The sequence below is a fragment of the Belonocnema kinseyi genome, chromosome 8, assembly GCF_010883055.1.
Source record: "Belonocnema kinseyi isolate 2016_QV_RU_SX_M_011 chromosome 8, B_treatae_v1, whole genome shotgun sequence".
In the NCBI taxonomy this organism is placed as follows: domain Eukaryota; kingdom Metazoa; phylum Arthropoda; class Insecta; order Hymenoptera; family Cynipidae; genus Belonocnema; species Belonocnema kinseyi.
Window position 1 is genome coordinate 17147001 of NC_046664.1, and position 20192 is coordinate 17167192.

Below are 20192 nucleotides of genomic sequence, written 5' to 3' on the forward strand. Positions count from 1 at the left end.
CTGAAGAAATTGCATAAACTTATAATAAAATCATTGTCTTTTTAAACTAAAAAGATACATTTTTTAATTCAAAATGGAATAGTTAAATTTAACATTTTAAAAAATAGATTTTATCCCAAATAGTTGAGTTTTCAACTAGGAAGATGGATTTTATATAAAAGAAGATAAATTTTTAACCAACTGCATAAATTCTCAGCCAAATAGTTTAATTTTAAACAAAAATATTAAGTTTTAATCAAAAATATGAAAATATGAGATCACAACAAAAAAGTTAATTTCCAACCAAATAGTTAAATTTTCAACAAAATGAATACATTTTTAATCAGATAGTTGAATTTCTAACCAAGAACGTTGGTTTTCTCCCAAAAAGACCATTTTTCAACTGAATATTATAATTTTTAGTATTGAAAGGATCAGTTTTTAATTAAAAATAGAATAGTTGAATTTTCATTTAAATTCGAATTTCCAATACGAAAATATAAATTTTCTACAACAAAAAAATTTAATTTTTGACCAAATTGTGGAATATACAAGGCAAAAGTTAAAAAAATTAATGGTTTCACAAAAAAAGTTCAAAGAATATAATTAAACTTTTAAGTGGATTTTTCAACCTAAAAAGATGAATTTTTAACGAAAAATGTGTGATAATGGATATTTCAACAGAAAATGATTGACAGTTGAGTTTATAAATGCAACTGTTCTTATTTTAAACAAAATAAACAAAAAGCAAGTTATATTTTCATTTAGAAAAATTAATCGTGAACCATAAAAAAACGAATCTTTAACTAAAATTATGAATTTTCAATCAAAAAAATTAATTTTCAAGAAAGTATTTCAACTTTCCACCAAGGAAAGACATCTTTAGAAAGATGTTTTTTTAACAACAAATGTAAAAGTTGATTTTTTCAACATAAAAATACTTTAATTTGATATAAAAAAAAGTTTAGTTTAACCAAATAAAAGCGGATTTTCAACAAAATACGTGATTAATTTTCAACCAGTTTCATTCCTAACAAAGAAAAGTTTTATACAAAAAAAAAACAAATTTTCAAAGAAAGACATAAACTTTCAACCATGTAGTTCAATTTTTTACCAAATTGTTGAATTTTTAAGCCAGAAAGCCGAATTTCCTAAAAACAGTTGAATTTTCAAACCGAAAATATGAATTGTCAAAAAAAAAACAGTTGAATTACAAAAAAAGGACTTTTAAACTGAAATTATTCACTAAAATATAAATTTTCTACAACAAAATAATTCATTTTCGAACGAATAATTCGATTTTTAGACCCGAAAAAGATGAATTTTGAACAAAATATATTTTCATTATAAATAAAAAAAACAGTTGAATTTAACCAATAAAAATGGTTTTTCAAAAAAATACGTTATTATAATTATCAGTTTGATTTTTGAGAAAATCAATGGTTTTCCACCAAAGAAATACTAATGTAAAAAAAGGACATATATTTACAACCAAATAGTTTGAATTTGATTATCAAATTGTTGAATATTTTAAGCCAAACAGATGAATTTTCGACAAAACAGTTGAAATTTTAACCCTCAGAAAAATTTTCTGGACCCACCCTTGTATTCCACACCAGATGGAGCCACGATCGAACTCACCGGAAAACTAGTTTTCTTTTGCTGGGTTGGTAGTTCTGGTAAGCACGAGCCGCGAGGTGAGCCATTTCCGTCTAGACTGTTCGTGCATGTTTCACGCTAAATAAGATTGATTAATCACTTTTATCGCTTATGTGAACACTTGTTATGTGATTTTTAATTTTGTATTGCGCACGAAAAGACGTGAAATAACGGATTTTTCTGTATTCGAGTGACTACCAGTGATAACGCGACCGGCAGTGATTCGTTTGTTCCGTCGTCGAGAATAATGGCCGACACGGAAGGCAAGAGGTTGACCGAACTCCGTGTCATTGATCTTAAAACCGAGCTAGAGAGACGTGGTCTCGACAAAACTGGAAACAAAGCTGCACTTCTCGAAAGGCTTTCCAAGGTATATCTCTTTTTCTAATGATTCCTCTATTACGATTACGCTACTTTTGCAACGTGGTGGCCTGTGTCCTGACGCCATTTTAACCTTATCGATCGCCGTTCGTTTTGTAGCATCATCCCATTTACGTTCTTTCGGACAGATTTTATTCGTGACTAATTTTCTGCAAAAAAATGCTCTGATAATTCTGTAAAATTTGGACTTTGCGTTTGTAAAGAGAAGTGAAATATTTAGTAAAAGGATTACGCTAAGTAGCCTTTAATTGCTTCCTTTTTATAGCAGATTATGCGCGCATAGCATTTTATAGGTATAATCAAAGCCGAGATTATTTCAATCAGTTTTCAGGAAATTTTATGATATTGGAAGCTAGGAATGCTTATTGCAGAAAGTCACTTGCTTTGATCACGTTTTGATAATCAGTCAGGTTAATTTTATCCGTTTTATCTGATAATTTCTTAGAGTACTTTTAGTTACTTCAGTTTTGAGCAGATTTAATTTTAAGCAAGGTAATATTCTTCAATTAAAGTTTTATATTATTTTTATGCATTAATTATTGGTGTCGAAAACCCATTTTTGTTGGGCCTAATAGAATAATTTGGTTGTTATCGTTGCTTCGATACTAGGATTGCATCATTACTATTATAGCATCATTGTTTGTCTTATGTATTTTCTGTCGGTTTATGCAATTAATACCTACATTGTGCGATAAAAAATATACATATTTCATCAAAAATTATGCTATATTTGACATTTTTCTGAGATTTTTAATATCAGGCCTCGCACTAGTCAACTTTTTTGAGCAGACACTATTTTGCTAGTTTTTTGAGAAAAAACGAAACTATTTTCTCACAATTGTCGCCGGGATGCCACTCTTTCTTTATTTTTCCTTGAAAAATAACAGAAAATTGAACCGAAAAGATCGAATTTTCCACGAAATATTTCATTCAGCCATAGAAGATTAATTTTCAACTAAGCATTTATATTTTTATCTAAAAAATAAAATTTCTAGTAGAACAGATATATTTTTAAACTAAACATATGAATTTTCACCAAAAACTTAATTTTCTACCAACATAGTTAAATTTACCAAAGACGTAAATTTTCAACAAAAAAAAACGGTGAATTCTTTTAAAAAAACATGTGTTATATTATAAATTTTAACAAAAGAAGGGTTTCCATTTAAAATATTTAAAAAACTGTTGAATTTCACCAACAGGTCGAATTTTCAACGAATTAGTTACATCTCCAACCAAAACTAATGAATTTTCTGATAAAACAAATGAATTTCCAGCAAAACGTCAATTTCCTACCAACCCAGTTGAATTTTCAAAAAAATCAGTTCCATTTTCAACCAAAAAGGATGACTTTAAAAAATTTTGAATTTCCAACAAAATAGTTTAACTTTCAACCAAAGAAGTAAATTTGCAACGAAAAAATGTGAATTCTCATTAAAACATGTACTATTAGACTTTTTAACCAAGAAAGGGTTTTCATTTTAAATAAAAAACAGTTGAATTGAACCTTAAAAGGTCGAATTTTCAACTAAAACGGTATATTTTATCCAAAAAAGATAAAATTTTTACTAAAACAGATGCATTTTTTAACTAAAAATATTTCTTTTCAACTCGATGAATATTTTTCGTTCAAAATTGTAAAATTTTCATTAAACTAGTTGAATCTACCAGAAAAACAGATTAATTTTGTATCAAAAAGATGAATTCTTAACAAAATACTAATAATAATTCTAATGATTCTCAACAGAAAAAAATATAATTGGAAATTTTTATCCTGAAAAAATTTTGATTTTAAATCAATTATACTTGAATTAGAAAAAAAATATTTCGAATTTCCAACAAAATAATTGAAACATCAACAAAAGAAGATTAATTTTCAACTACACTGTCAATATTTTTATGCAAGAAAAATCTGAAAATTTTCTAAAATAGATAAATTTTTAAACTAAACATTTCAATTTTTACCCAAAAAAGTATAATTGGATATATTAAGGTTAAAAAGATTTTCATTCTAAATTAAAAACAGTTAAATTGGAAAGATAAGTTCCAATTTCCAAAAAAAAAAATTGAATCATCAACCAAAGAAAATTAATTTTCAACAAACCAGTTATATTTTTATGCACAAAGATGAATTCTTAACAAAATATATATTTTTTCCAAAAATATTGTTTAATTATCAGTCAAGACAGATTAATTTACAACAAAAAAGCTCAATTCTGAAGAAAAAAAAACATAATCTTTTAACCAAATAGTTGAATTTTCAACAAAATAAATACATTTTTAACCACATAGTTGAATTTTCAAACAAGAAGATTAATTTTCTACCAAAAAGGCGAATTTTTAATAAATTACATTAAATTTTCAACCGCATAGTTTAAAGAATGGATGAGTTTCTAGTCGTAATTTAATTTAATTACCAATAAAAAAAAACCATTTCCTAAAAAATCAGTTACATTTTCAACACAAAAAAATCGTTTAATTTTTAAACTAAAAAGGGCCAATTTTTAACAAAAAATGGAGTCTTTTTATTTAAGCGGATTAATGTTCAATATAATTTTTAACTATTTTATAATTTTAAAGTATGATTTTTTGACTAGAAAACTGGCATTTTCAACTCTCGAGTCTATAATATAATTTTTCTACAAAACAGTTGAATTTTCTACGAAAACTCAATTTCCAATCGAAAAAGATGAATTTTAAAACCAAAAAGTTGAATGTTCAATAAAGCAGTTAAATATCCAAGAAAACAAAAAAATGTTAATGAAGAATGAAAACAATGGCAATCCAATTGTTGAATTTTCAAACCATAAATACGAACTTTAAGCAAAACAGTTACATTTTTTACGAAATAATTCAATTTTGAATTAAAAACAAAGATTGTATCTTCTCTGGAATTGTCGGGGAATTTTTATAAACCTCGAAATGGAAGGTAATTTTTTCGAGCGCTAAATTTTGTTTAAATAAGTAATACATATAAAATTAAATGTTTCTTTTTATTTGCAAAAAGTATACAATTTATACTGATTTATGGAAAATGATGAATCATGAATGATGATAAAACTCAATTATTTTTAGCAGTTAAATTTTTAATCACAAAAGATTAAATTTCTACTAAAAGATATAAATTTTTAAACTAAAAAAAAACTCAAAATAGTTCTACGAAATTGTTGAATTAAAAAAATAGTTAAATTTAATCTAAAAAGATAGTTGAATTTTCAACAAAATTGTTGAATCTTTTATTCAAATAATTGAATTTTTAACCAAAAAATATGAAATTTCTACCACAATGGACGAATTTTTTAATCAAAAAGACGAATTTTCACAAAAATAGTTATTTTTCAACAAAATAGTTGAATTTTTCTACAATACTATTAAAATGTCAACCCGTAAAGATGAATTTTGTATGGAAAATTACACCTAGAAAAATCTAGGTATACTTGGATAAATAAAGAACAATTATTAATTATAAACGACCTATATGTAAAATAATTTATTTTTTAATTTAATGTGTTCAGTAAAAAAATCTTTTAATTCTTAATTAATATAAAATATACAATTTTGGAACAGACATTAAATCTGAAAAGAAAGAACTATTTAAAAAATAAGAAGTGTATTCAGTTTCTGAGAACACTATTTATTAATTTATTTATAAAATTGTAAATGTAAAGAATTAAATTATATTTTTCTATTTAGAGTTAAATAGCAGAATTGAACTTTATATCTTTAAATTTTGGTGTTTTTTTTTTATTTAGAAGTTCCGAGGCTTTTGGAAAATTGTTAAAGCTACTTGGCAGTTCCATTTTTAATTCTTTTCGACTTTGTCGATTTTTTCTAGCGGATTTTGATATATAGAAAACCCTAAAATATAAAAAATACGTCAAGTTAGATAAATATATACATATTTTTTTAAATAATGTTAAGTATTCAACAAACTGACTGAATTTTATCTTTTTGATTTTCTAATTTTACCAATTTTTTTGTGTTCACAATTTTTAAGAGTTCATTTAATTTGCCAACAATTCTTTACTTTTAAATCAAATTTTGTTCAGAGCTTTAATTACATATGAAAATTTGTCATGTTTATTATAGGAGGTGTCGCAATCAGAAGGAAACATTTCTGAAAAATGTGAAGTGATTTTATAGCGGGTTATAATAATAAATTATTCTTTTACTGATTGGAGAAACTGATAGTCATTTGACAATGAAATATAGTTTCTTTGATTCAAAATGAAGACTATTATATCGTAATTTGAGAAGAAAAGAATTGCTTTTATTAAAAGTGCGCAATCAAGTTTAATTAATTTAATCAAGCAATATTTCGTTTAAACTGTTTGCAAATTTCTTCACCTCCAATAAACCTAGCGTCTGTTTATTCAGGTGTTGAAAAGAATTGTGTCCACAAGTGGAAAATTTTTTCAAATGAATCAATAGAATACTTTCCTTGAGTAGGTAAATAACGAGTTGATAACGATAGTTACGAAACTGTTGGTATAATAATTGAGCGAAGAAAATTGAGGGTAAGAATTTCTTGTTCGTAATTTTATTATTCACAATAATTAACATCTGTAATATAATAATTATTTATAAAAATGGAATTTACAAAGACAATCCCTGTTTAAATTCAGAATTATAATTCTGTTTCAAAATTCCCTGTTCTAAATCAGAAATTTTTGAGTTCTTTTAAAATGTTTGATATTCGAATATTTTGAACTCTTTGAAATTTACCTTATTTTGTACGTAACATTTTATTTTACAAAATTGTTAGGCTCCAAAAAGAGATTCGCTTTTGTTTATATTTGTAGGAACATAAAACTTAAAAAATTACGTAAATATTCTTAAATCTAGGAGATAATTTTGATAAGAATTATTCAGTGTACATTTATCTATATCATACAAAAGTTATTAGCTTCTATTATTCAATTGCTTAAACGTTATCAGTTTTATGAGTGTCGCTTTAAATTGCCTGAGTCATTTAAAGTCCTTCCTTTCTGTCACAACTCTCTCTATGCCCTCAGTTTTATACATAAAATTATGAAATAGTGCTCATTTTAGAAAAAATTGTTGAGCTATTAATGGGTTAATTAAATATTTTATTTCTTAAATTTTTTAGGTAATTTCAGAGGAAGGTCACAATCCGGAGGAGTTTCTTATAGTCCCATATGTTGGCCCGAAAGTAACCCCAAGAAAAAACAGTGGTAGGTTTTTTTTTTTAAAGAATTGGATAAATTTTGAAAAATATTCAGAGTCTAATTTTCGTTTTTTATCAATGTTTACAGTTACCGGATTACCAAACCCAGACGATTCCATGGATACCTCGGACATGCAAAAAGATGAAAATTCTGAAGGGCAGGAGGCTGGTGAAGAAAATGCCGCTTCTGAACCTGTTGAAGAAGTGGCAGAACAAGAAGTAGAGGTAATCTGATTTCTTATTTTATTAATATATATATATATTTTTTTTTGCTTATAAATTATATTTAACATGAATTTTTCATTTTTATAATTGTAGTTACAGGGTGTCCGCAAAATTTAATGTTAAAAAATACCCGATTTTTCCGTAACTAATATTATTCAAAGACCAGAATCTTAATCTTGTAATATTTTTATTGTAGAATCTTTCATAAGCGGTATAAAATAATTTTAGACAAGTTTGCAAATCAAAAAAATAGTTAATTTTTCGATGTTTTTTTTTTAACTGTTTCAACAACCTTTTTAAAATACGCAAATTATCAATAAAATAGTTGAACTTTTGACCAAATAGTTCAGGGTGGCCACTGGACCGGAAAATGACAGTGAATTTATTTTTTGACCATGAATTTTACATAATTTTTAGAATAAAAGTTTTGTTCAACTTTGGTTTCAACCGTTTTCAAATAATTTCTTAAATTGTGATTTTTATAAATTATTTTATCATTTAGTTTAGAATGCTTAATTCGAAAATCTTTCACTTTAAAAATGTTCTATTTAAAATTTTCAAGCATATATTTTAATTTAAATAATTTCAAAATGCAGTTTTAAAGGTTAAAAAAAAAATTAAAAATTAGAAGTTTTTAAAGTGGAAGATTTTTTAATAAAAAACAAGGTGGCCGGGAAACCGGAAATTTTTCGAATTTTTCGAAGAAAAATCTGTCCTAAATATAAATAAATTATTTAAAAAAAGGATTTGTGTAACAGTTTCAATCCGAAAGTCTTGTTGATAAGAATTTAAATTAATATATCATTTATTCCGTTAATTTTATTTTTGAATAAAAATTTTCATGATTTATCAATAAAATATTTTTAATTCAGAGTTTCAGTTCGTCCTTTATATTATTTTTTATATTAAATTTAATAAATAAATGTATGCTGTTTCAAAAATGTATACTTTTTGAAACTTTCAACTGAAAGTTTCAATGTAAAGTTTCAAATTCAGTGAAACTTTAGCATTTTTAGCTATATTTATAATAATTATCGATGGAAAATGCCTAATTTACATTTAAAATAAGTTTTTTAATTATAAGAAGTGCACTTTACTGTTTTTTAAATTTAAAAACTGTTTTAATATCAAATAAATTGAGTTAGAAAACGGAAGCAGAACTAACATAATCTAACATACAGATACCTGAGATGCCAATAAAAGCGCCAAAGTTTGAAATTTTGATCATGATTGATAATAATTCAATTCAACATATTTTATAAATTTCGTATGTAGAACTTATTTATATTTTATAGTAAACAAACAATGTATCAAGACTTCAGCCGTTAATAAACTAAGCTAAATTAAAAATGGGAAAAAATAAGTGGGAATTGAATTTATTCTTATTGTTCAATTCAAGCATTATTTATATATATTAATGTGAATTATTTACATTCTAAAAATAAATAATTCAATTTTTTGATTGTCTGCAATGTCTTTTACTTAAATATATAAAATATCAATATATTTACGCACTTATATAATTATATATGTAACCGAATATTAAAATAAAATTTATATTCTTTAGCAACCCCAAAAATATTCTCTAAAATGCCAACATAACTCTAGAAGTTGAATTTCTATAAATTTCATAAGTTTCGTTTAAATTTCGAAAATGAAACTTTCAACGGCACATTGCTATAATAGCTTAATTTCTAACCATATAGTTGTATTTAAAAAAAAAAAAGATTTAATTTCTGCTAAATAAGGTAAACTTTAAAATAAAAAAGACAAACTTTAAAAAAAAAGAGTTGAATTTTCAACCGAAAAGTTAACGAAAAAATGCAATTTTCTATTAATTAAATTAAATTCTGAGATTCTCATAAATTCTCAAAGTATTTATTTCTCGGCAATATTATCATTCTCGTTACCGCTCTCAAAGTAATATAACCGGCTCAGAATTCTATTAGGGTTTCTAACACCCACACTGCACTTTAAGGGTTACATTTCTTATAGAAACGCCCTGACTTTCCCCCGATTTCATACTACGCCTGACCTACGTTCACCCTCTCGTTAAATAATGTTTTCAAACAAAAAAAAAAAAAAACAACATATTTTTAATTATTAGGAGGAGTCTAAGGACGAGGAAAAGGAAGAGAAAATGGAAGGTGCGGAGGAAAAGGAAGAAAAGGCAGATCACGATGATTCAAAGGAGGAGGAAGAGGAGGTGGAGGAGGCCAGCAAAGAAACGGAAGTAAAAGCGGAGGAACCGAAAGAAAAGGACATTGAGAAAACCAAAGTCCAGGAGGTGGAGAAGGAAAAGAAGGAAGTCCCGGCTGTGAAAGAAACTCCTCAGAATGTCGAAGTTTCTGCAGCAGCTATTGAAACGAACGGAATCGATAATGAGGACTCGATAAATTTAACCATCGGCGAAGACGAGGAAAATCTCCTTGCCGAGGAGGTAATTCCAATTTTTTTATTAATACGCTAATAAACTTTTTCCAAGATTTGAATTTTTAATATTATTTGATAATCAGGGCCTAAAATTTGATTTTTCTAAACAAAATTTCCTGGTTTTTACAGTAATAGTTTAAAAGTGTTAGAAATGAACTTGATTGTTTTTTAAAGAAATTTTTTTCTTTCTTTCTATGAATGATCAAAATTTTTATTTATCAAATTTTTTTCTTCTTTTTCTCGGGTTTCAACTGATGAACGAAAATTTAGGTTCAAATATTTTTTATTTCTGTGAAAATTGAGAAATAAAATTGTAATATTTTGAATATTGCAAGAAACTTGAATTTTGATTCGCTTCTACCGATCTGAGAATAAAAGCGAACATTTATTTTGATGGTCTTGTTGTTGATATTTTAAAGTAGAACTTGAAATTTTTTTCATGCGACAAAAGTATTAATAGAACCGAATAAGAAAAATCCAACTATTTTTTTTTTTCATATGCGTTCTATTCTTTTTGACAATTAAACTGTTTCGATGAAATATTGTATTTTGGGGTTGAAAACGCAACTTTGTTGAAAATTCTTTTTTTTTTGCGGTTGAAAATTTAACTGGTTTGTAGAAAATTCGTCTTTTGGCTTGATAAATTCAACCGGGTGGCCGCTGGGCCCGGAAATGACCGGGAATTTTATGAGACTGGAAAAAACCGGAAAATTTCCGTGAATTTTTTTTACAGGGAGTTTTACAATTTAAAAAAAAAATCCGTCCAAATTAGATTTCAACTGTCTTTTTTTATTAGTTAAATTGTGCTTTTTTCAATTGTGATACATTTTTAGTTGATGAACTATTAATATGAATTAATTAATGATTTTTAAATTTAAATTGTACTTAAAAATTTTAGAAATAAATAATAATTGATTATAAAAAACGATTCGGCATCAGTTCACAATTTTAGAACTTCCAGATTTTAACGATAAAAATTAAACTATGTCAATTGGGAAGTGTTAAGCAAATGTAAGCGCCCTATTGAAACTTTGTAAACTATTTTTAATTTTAAAATAACTTTTAAATAATATATTTATAATTAAAGGCTTTTATTAAATCTCAGTCTAAAATATTTCATTCCTAAACCACGTAATTTTAAATTTTTCAATTAAAAAAAAAACAAAACAATTACTGAATATTTACAAATATCTGACTACATTTAAAATCAGTAATTATAAATAAAATACTCAAAACGGAACAAAAAAAACGAAACTTTGAGAATTACAATTTTAATTGTTTTATTTAAAAAAAAATTAATTTGTAAGTCAACTTCTTAAATTTTGATGTATAAATAACAATTGAACACCTATTATTCTTGGAAAACATCGAGTAAGTTGAAGAAATATTTAGAAGTTTTGAAAAAAGTTCGAAATTAATTAAAAATTTATTACCAAAATTTTGGTGCATATATTCCACGGCCTAATTTGAAACCAAATATAGATTTTGGCAGATTTCGAACATGAAATTTATAAGCTTTTTAATAATAACGTTTTTTAGGATTGCTAGGAAAATCGAAAATGTGTATTTTTTTTAATTATTTGAAATTCGAATAATTTTAAAGGATACTTAGAAGTTGCGAATAATTTTTGTGTTTAATGATATTTTTCAATTTGAAAAAATTTGAAACAACCTTTAGATGTTTCAAGATCTTGAAATAGAATTTCGAAGCATTTTGAGGATTTTTCAGGATTTAAGGATTTCAGATTTTCAGAATTTTGAAAAATTCCTAGCCTGCACCGCGAATTTTCGAAAAGGAACAACATTCCGAATTGGAATAGGAAATTTTTCCAAAGAATTATAATTTTTAGTTGAAGCAGAGAATTTTCGATTTTTAACCAGTTCTGTGTTGAAACTGGTATTTATCCAAAAGAATTTTGGAAACGGGAAATTTCCGAAAAATATTAAAATTTCAGATTTGAAGAAGGAATTTGCAATTTTTAACAAATTCTGAGTTGGAACTGGAAGTTATCCAGAAGAATAGCAATTCTCAATGGAAAATTGAATTTTTCCAGCAAAATTATTGTTTTGTGTTAAAACGAGGTATTTTCGAAAAATTAAGTTATTAATTAAAACAGGGAATTTTAAAAAAAAAATTAAAATTCTTAAAATGGTTTGAAATGGAGAATTTTCGAAAAAAAATTGAAATTCTGGAGTCAAACATGGAATTTTTCGAAAAGAATTAAAATTTCGGCTTTAAATAGGGAATTTCAAATCTTTGACAATTGATAAAAGTTCAAAATTTATAATTTGGCAGCTGAACGAACCGAGAAATGACCGGGAACTTTTTTTTTGACAAAAACGGCCGTCCTGATTCAATAAATTGGTAGATTTTTTCTTGGTTAAAGTCTTTCTTAGTTCAAAATTTAACTGGTTTGATGAAAATTTGGTTTGATTTGGAAATTCATCTCTTCTGGTAGAAATTTAATCTCTTTTTGTTAAAAATGCCTATGTTTGGTTGAAAATTATTCTGTTTTGTATGAGCATTCAAATATTTGGTCGAAAAGTCGTCTTTTTTGCTTGAATTCAACTTTTTTATTTAAAATTAAAAATTAAAAAAATTTCCGATTATCTCAGTTTAATCTAATAAAAGCGTAATTTATTATTTAATTTTTAGATTCTCATCCTAATGAGAAGGTATTGGTTTTATTTTTATTTGTATTTATTTAGAAATTAAACTTGTTTGAAAATTTATTTACCTTATGAAAAATTCGCCTTTTTTTATACTAGTTATATTCATAATTTTAGTTGAGAATTCGACAGTTAGGTTGAAAATTAATTCCTTGAACTTAAAATTTCAATGTACATTTTTGGTTTAAATTTGATATTTTCTTGTTGAAAATTGAACTATTTCAATTTTTTTTCTGCTTGTTTAAAAATATTTCTTTTCAGTTAAAAGTTCAAGTATTGCAGTTAAATTTTTCTCATTTTAATTGAAAATTCGTCTCTTAGGTGGGAAATAAAATTACTTTATTGAAAATTAATTTTTTTTGTTTGTAGAAAATTCATGATTTCAATACAAAATTAATTTTTTAGGTGTAAATAGGAGCAATTTGATTAAAAAATGGTTATTTCTTTGAATGAGAAGAAATTTTTTTTCACCAAAAATTTAACCACTTTTTTGAAAATTTCTTTCTTTTTTGGTTGTAAATTATTTTGTTTTTTAAATTGAGAATGTAACAATTATTCCAGTTGAACTCAGTTTTTGACTAAAAATATTATTGTTCAGTTTTGGTTGAAAAATTATGTATATATTTTTTTTTTTTTTAGTTGAAAATTCATATTGTTTGGTCGAAATTAATTTTCTTGCTTCAAAATTCATAGCTTTGTTTAAAAATTTAACTATTTCTTACTAAGTTATTTTTTCTGTTCCTGAAAGTTAGTTTTTTTTGGAAAGTAATTTTTTTTTAACTGAAAATTTAATTTTTTCAAATGAAATATTCCATAGTTTCTGTTGAAAATTCTTCGGTTTGGTTAAACATTAATTTTTTGAGTTTTTATTGAAAAAAATATCTTAGTAAAAATTAATTTGTTCTTGTTGAAAACTCATCTTTATGGTTTAAAATTCGACTATTCCAGTTGAAGATTAATCATTTTATTGGAAAATTTATCAGTTTGGTTGAAAATTGAACTATTTTCTTTAAAATCCGTTGAAAATTTTATTTTTTTAAAGATCTACCAGTATATTCGAAAGTTCATGCTCTGAGTGGAAAATTTAATTTTTTTAAAAATAAAAAATTATTTTTTTGCACTAAAAATTTAACTTCCGTTTTTTATTAAAAATTCAACTGGTTGAAAATTCGTGACATTTGTTAGCAATTTAACAATTTTGTTAAGAAGTCATCCTTTTCCCTTGAAAATTTAACTGATTTGTTGATAGTTTGCCTTTTTTTTTTTAATTCATATTTTCAGGTGGAAAAACGTCACTGTTTTGTAGAAAATTCGTAGTTTGCAAATACAACAATTTAATTGAAAATTCATCTTTTTGGATGAAAGTTTTTTTTTTTTATTAAAAATTTAACTATTTGGTTAAAAATTGATCTCTTTCGTTGAAAATTGAACTATTATGTTAAAGTTCCTTTTTTTTAAAACTATTTTCTTGAAATTTTTTATTAGAAATTTATGTTTTGCACTAAAAATTCACCTGTTTCATTCTTTGTTAAAAATTCGCCTTTTTCTTGAAAATTAAATTATATAGTTAAAAATTAATCCATTTTTTTTTAAATTTAACAAAATTGTTAACAAGTCAGCCTTTTCGTTTGAAAATTGAACTATTTCGGGAAGAGTTGATCTATTTTGTTGAACATGTAACATTTTTGTACTGAAAATGTTAGTAAATAAAAAAGTTTTAGATTGAATTTAATATACTAGTTCGAAATTTGAAATATTTTAGGCCCTGACGATAATAATATTTCAATTAAAATTATTAATCTCTATCTATAGAATTGATGAATTACAGTACCTTCCCACTTATCGCAATACAAGATATCGTGACTGTTAATATTTATTCTCTAGTTGATCAATGTGTGTTTAATTTTTATTAAGGAACTTTTTGTGCTAAGAATCAGATCTCTGAAAAAAAAACGTTTTCTATCATTTTTAAAATGAAAACAATATTACTGATGAAGATATTTAAAAAAAAATTATTTAAAAAAATGTTAATTTAAAAAAAATGCATTTTAACAATCTATTTCAGGACTGATTTTTTTTAAAATATCACTTTACCAATTTTTCAAAAATGGATACATTTGAATAAATAATAGATTGTTTTTCAGGAAAATTATTCGGTACAAGTGTGCTATTTCCAATTTTAAAATTAAACTTTTCTATGGCTGAAATCCTTAAAATAATTTTTTTTTTGTAAGAACAAACTGTGTATGAAAATACTGTGTTTTAAGATTATTTAATTATTTTTATCATTAAAAACAGTTCTAAGAAAATACTAACTTTTTAAAGATTCCTTTGGTAAAATTTGTAATAATAACCTCTGAATTTATTTTTTGACTGTGAATCCTACATAATTTGTAGAATAAACATTTCGTTCAACTTCAATAATTTGTTAAATTGTGATTTTTATAAATTATTATATCATTCAGTTTAGAATGTTTAATTTAAAAAAAAAATTTACTTTAAAAATTTTCCATTCCAATTTTTAAGCATATATTTTAATATTAAATAATTTACAAATGCAGTTTTAATGGCTTAAAAAATTAGAAGCTTTTAAATTCGAAGATTTTAAATAAAAAACAAGGTGGCCGGGAAACCGGGAATTTTACGAATTTTCAGAAGAAAAATCTGCCCAAGTTATATTTTAACAGTTTTTAAAATAATTAAAGTGCAGTAAATATAAATAAATAAATTATTTTTAAAATTGATCTGTAAGGTTAATTTGAGTAATTTTAAGGCATGTTTAGAAGTTTTGAAAAGATTCAAAATTAATTAAAAAATTGAAATGTTTTCAAGTAATTTAAATGGAAGTGTTTCAACATTTTCTTCAGAACTTCTGAATATATTTTAAAATCAATAGAATTTTTCGTACAATTCTTGGAAAATCCTATAAATTGAAAAAAAAAATTCCTAAAATCTTGCAGTTTCTTTGATAATTTTGTAAATCTCTTAAAATCTTCTTGAACTTTCTATTACAATAATTTTTCAAAGTGAAAAATAATTTTCAATTTTCCTAAGGCTCTTAAGCATTTTTTTTTTATTGTTTTGAAGTCTTCCCCAATTGTTAAAAAATTCTAAATTTTTTGTTTGAAATCTGCTAACCACTTAGGTTAATCAAGATTTTTAAATAAAATTTTGAAGCTTGTAAAGGATGCTCAGACTAATTAAAATTAAAATGATTTAACTTCTAATTACAGAAAAAAATTATTTTTCAATGTTTAATGTGTCTAGCTTAAAATTACTTGAAATAATATAATTTTGAAAAATTTGAAAGTTCATTTAGGGTTGTTAAATTCCCGAGATTTTAAGTTCAGGTTATATAACCGAGAATATGATATTTTTTAACAAAAAGATGTCATAGTTTATATTTGAATAAAAAAAATGAAATTTATGCAACAAAAGAAAAGAGTTTTAAAAGAAAAAGACGAATTTTTGAACAAATAAAGATTTTTCACTCAAAAAATAAATAAAAGTTTATCTAAATTATTAAATCTTCAAACCAAAAAACAAATATGCTTTTAAAAAATGCAATTTTTAAACATAAAATATTACTGTTCAATAAAACATCAATTTTGCATGAAACTGATGCGTTTTTACGCAAAAAAGAGAAAATTTTAAACTATAAAATAATTTTTTTTTACAAAAATACGCGAATTTTTAACTAAAGAATATAGTTCCATTTTCTGTTAAAAAATGAATTTGAAAAAAAGAAGTATTTTCCACTAAACAGTTAAATTTTCAACCAGGCGTAAGCCTTGAATAAAAAAAAATTTCACAATGTAGCTTAACTTTGACCCAAGTAGGTGAATTTTCAATTAAAAAAGATTAATTTATAACAAGATAATTAAACTTTTTAACCAATTCATTAACTTTTTAACTTGAAATATAAATCTTCAACAAGAAAAGTGATTTCTTAACAAAGTTAACTCAGTAACATCAAAAATTGAATTTTTGTAAAAAAAAAGTTTCTGTGAAAAAAATGGAGTTTTCAATCCAAAAAGAGGAATTTTTTCAATCAAAAAGGATGAATTTTTAACAATATAGTTAAATTCTCTACTAAATAGTTGCATTTTTATCCAAAAAGATGAAATTATACTAAAACAGATGAATTTGTAATTAAAAAAAAAAATTTGTTATAAGTGGAAATTTCATCCAGAAAATATTTCAGTTCATTTTTCAACGCCAAAATATAAATTTTAAACAAAAAGCAAATTTTCAACGAAATAGTTGAGTTTTTACGAAAATAATATAATAGCTTAATTTCTAATCAAACATTTGCATTCTTATAAAAAAAAGTTTTAATTTCTGCTAAAACGGGTAAACTTCAAAATAAAAAAGACAAACTTTGAAAAAAAAAGAGTTGAATTTTCAACCCAAGACTTAACTAAAAAATGCAATTTTCTATTAATTAAAATAAATTCTGAGATTCTCAGAGAATTTATTCCTCGGTAATATTCTCATTCTCGTTATCATTCTCAAATTAATATAACCGACTCAGCACTCTTGCTTGATTCTTTAATTTAGAGTTTTGAAAATGTTACATTTAACTTCAATTTAAAAAGTTTGGAGTTCAGTGATTCCACTTTGAATGGTTTAATTTGTTGTTTATTGTTTATTACTGTAAATGGAAAAATGTTTAGAATACAGCTTGATGCTTTAAATTTCATTGACCGTGATAAATGTTTGCGAACCGGGAATTTTTGTTTCGATTAAAGCGGCCACCCTGAATGTCCCAGCCTTTCGCTATAAGTGGGAGGATACTGTAATAGAATTTATTGATATTAAAAAAAAAAAACCCTTTCCTTTTCCAGGAGGCACAAGACAGGCAGAAGGGTAAGTCTCGTTTTTTGTCAATACACTACTGTATTTATAATTTAGATGTAAAGCCCATTGTGGCTAGACCTAGTTCCCAAAAATAGCTTCGATTACGCATCTCGATCAAAACGAATCGAGGTAAACGATCGTCCTCGAAGTGAACACCTTCGTCGAGGAGCTTCTTCTTCTTCTCTTTGAAGATTGATCCTGAGCCCGAAGTCGAGGAACCTGGAGATGCTGAAGGTGGCTGCAGCAGCAGAGAGGAGTCGACGACTCAAAAGAGGAATCCACATCCCAGAAGCTTTGATGCAGCAGAGCAGCAGCGTGTTGTGTCTCACCGCCGATGTCGTTCAACAATCACAAATCCCAACATCTTGTTCCTACGTCGTGCCCTTATCAGGGCAAGGGATCCGCATCCATCCAGGATCTTCAGGGAAAATTTACTTTACAGGAAAACTTATAGCCAATAAGCACTACCTAGTCTTTAAGTTAGTTAACCTTTTAGAATTTGATATGCAATTACATTAATTATACCTGCCGCATAGAGCATCGTTGGACCGTCTCAGTGTCTCTCTGTCTGTCTGTCTCTCAGCGAATATCGGAATTAACGAAGACCCATATATACCAAGTTTTGAAAATTCTTTTACTACCAACTCTCATCGACAATAGTTCAATGCCACCGATCAAGAATGACTTTCTCTGAAAGCTTTGATTGATTTGATCTTGATATATCCTCTAGGGACATAGTAGTGTGTGCTGCCTGCTGCTGTTGTTAGACGTTTTTTTCAAAACCAAAATTGGCCCAAACCGCCGCAGTTCCCTGACTGATTGTCCCTTTCCAGTTTCTCTTCTTGTCAAGCAGACCTTTTGAGTCTGGAGTGAAAATAAAAAAAAAAAAAAAGTCTAATTAGTTAATTAGGAGAAGAAATTTGCGTTTCCCACCACTATCACCGAGCCACACACTTTATATTTGTTCTCCGGGCACTAAATGTCGCTGGCTCGGAAAGCAGAGAGAGAGAGAGAGAGAGTGTGTGTGCGAGCCAGCGGACAGTTTTTAGGCGAGAGGAGACGACTTTGGCTCTCTCAGACAAGTGACCACTATGCTACCTTGATTGTCCCTGCAGATGGAGGTGAGAAGAAGAGAGCTCAAGATAGCAAGAAGGGAGACTCTAAAGGGAGCGGTAGAGCAGAAAGCAGCGCCAGCAACAACAAGGACGGGACATCCGGAGCTAGCATCGGGACCAAGAGCAAGGACGCCGGAGAAGGAGGCAAGAGGTTGGTCTCAAATTGCTAAAACAAAAAAAAAAAACAAAAAAAAAATGGTTCACAGTGATTTAGCGAGACGATGTTATCGTCGTCGTCGTCGTCGTAGCACGTGTACGTACGACAAAGTTCCACGAACTCAACCGCCAACCGGAAACAAAATGCCCTTTTGGACCTCGCGACTCCCCCAAGATCGCTTTGTTCGGCAGGGTCACACGCAAGATCACTTTATTCCCTTCTTTTTCTCAATTGATTTTGACTAAAATCTGGAGTAACTTCACCTTCCGAGTACCTATTTAATTTAGGCATAATTCCTAACTCTGAAAAGTATGTTAAGAACTCTGCTGAATTGGCTAGCAAACTTTTGATTGTATACCTGCTAAGAGGGTGTCCAGCGGGCGGCCGAAGCTCTGCAGAATTTTGAGCACGAGAATTTATTTATTTATTTATTTATTTATGCGCCGCATAGGAAGTTAGTTTGCCGGCAAGTACAATAGAAGGATTGAGAAATGGATGAGAGGGACGTTTGTTTTTCTTTTTTTTTTTTTTTTAGGGCTTAATTTAACGATTTTTGAGAGAAATATTCCAAATTGTTTGATTTTTAATTTAAATCCTTGAAAATCGTGTGCGTTTAAACAAAAAAAATGTAAGTTGAAATTATCTACATGCCGGTTTTTGAGCTGTTGCCAAAGTACCTTGATTTCAGGACCCGTTAATTAATATTGAATTTAGATTTTAAAAGATTCCAAGAAATCTGTCATTGATTTCATGAATTTGATGGGGTTTTAAGACGTTTGAAATATTTTAGGATAAAGACTTTTTTGAATTGCGGAAAGTTTTGTGATATTTAAAATTATTTTACATAATTTTATAAGAATTTCGAGGATTTCAATGATTTTTCCAGGAGAAGTGATGTGTTTCGAACAGTTTCTAGGATTTGAAATTATTTTTTAGAATTCACCCTGAATTCTTATTTATTTATCATTAATTGATTAGAATTCTTTTCAAAAAATTGTAATTCACTTGAATTTTTCTAAATTTACTCAATGCTATTCAATCGATTTTTATGAATTTTTAGAATTGTCAAATTATTTGAAATATTTTAAAGGATTAAAAATATTTTAGGTTATTTAAAAATATTACAAAGAATTTTTTAATGGATTTCAGTAATATAATGGGATTTGAAATATTTGAGGATATTGTGAAATATTCTGAGGCATTTTCAGGAATTTTAAAAAGTTTGAAGGAATTTCAAAATATATCCAAGGATTCGACGTATTTTAGAACAACTAAAAGCTTCTCGGACCTTTTTTTTTTAAATTTATTTCAATAGTTGAACGGGACTTCAAAGACTTTGAAATATTTCAAAGTATTTTAAAAGATTTCAAGTCTGTTTCACGCGGTTTCAAAGAATTTCTTAAAATTTCGGAAGATTTAAAAGATTCGAAGGGATTTTATAAAATTTTAATTTTTTTCAATGATTTTATGGGATTTTAAGCCTCGAACGGTACACTCCTTTCTGGCCGCTACTAAAGGTTTAAAA

At 26.4% G+C, this 20192-nt stretch overlaps 1 protein-coding gene across 1 annotated transcript in view; it reads left to right on the forward strand.

The window, feature by feature from the left end:
- The first annotated feature begins 1683 nt into the window (after positions 1 to 1683).
- The window catches only part of LOC117178132 (SAFB-like transcription modulator), a 64992-nt gene continuing 46483 nt past the window's right edge, over positions 1684 to 20192 (forward strand). Inside the window, exons 1-6 of the mRNA XM_033369388.1 lie at positions 1684 to 2008; positions 7130 to 7214; positions 7296 to 7432; positions 9540 to 9872; positions 17383 to 17404; positions 18511 to 18661. Coding sequence (XP_033225279.1) covers positions 1886 to 2008; positions 7130 to 7214; positions 7296 to 7432; positions 9540 to 9872; positions 17383 to 17404; positions 18511 to 18661 — 851 coding nt within the window. The 5' untranslated portion in view covers positions 1684 to 1885. The remainder of the gene's footprint in view (positions 2009 to 7129; positions 7215 to 7295; positions 7433 to 9539; positions 9873 to 17382; positions 17405 to 18510; positions 18662 to 20192) is intronic.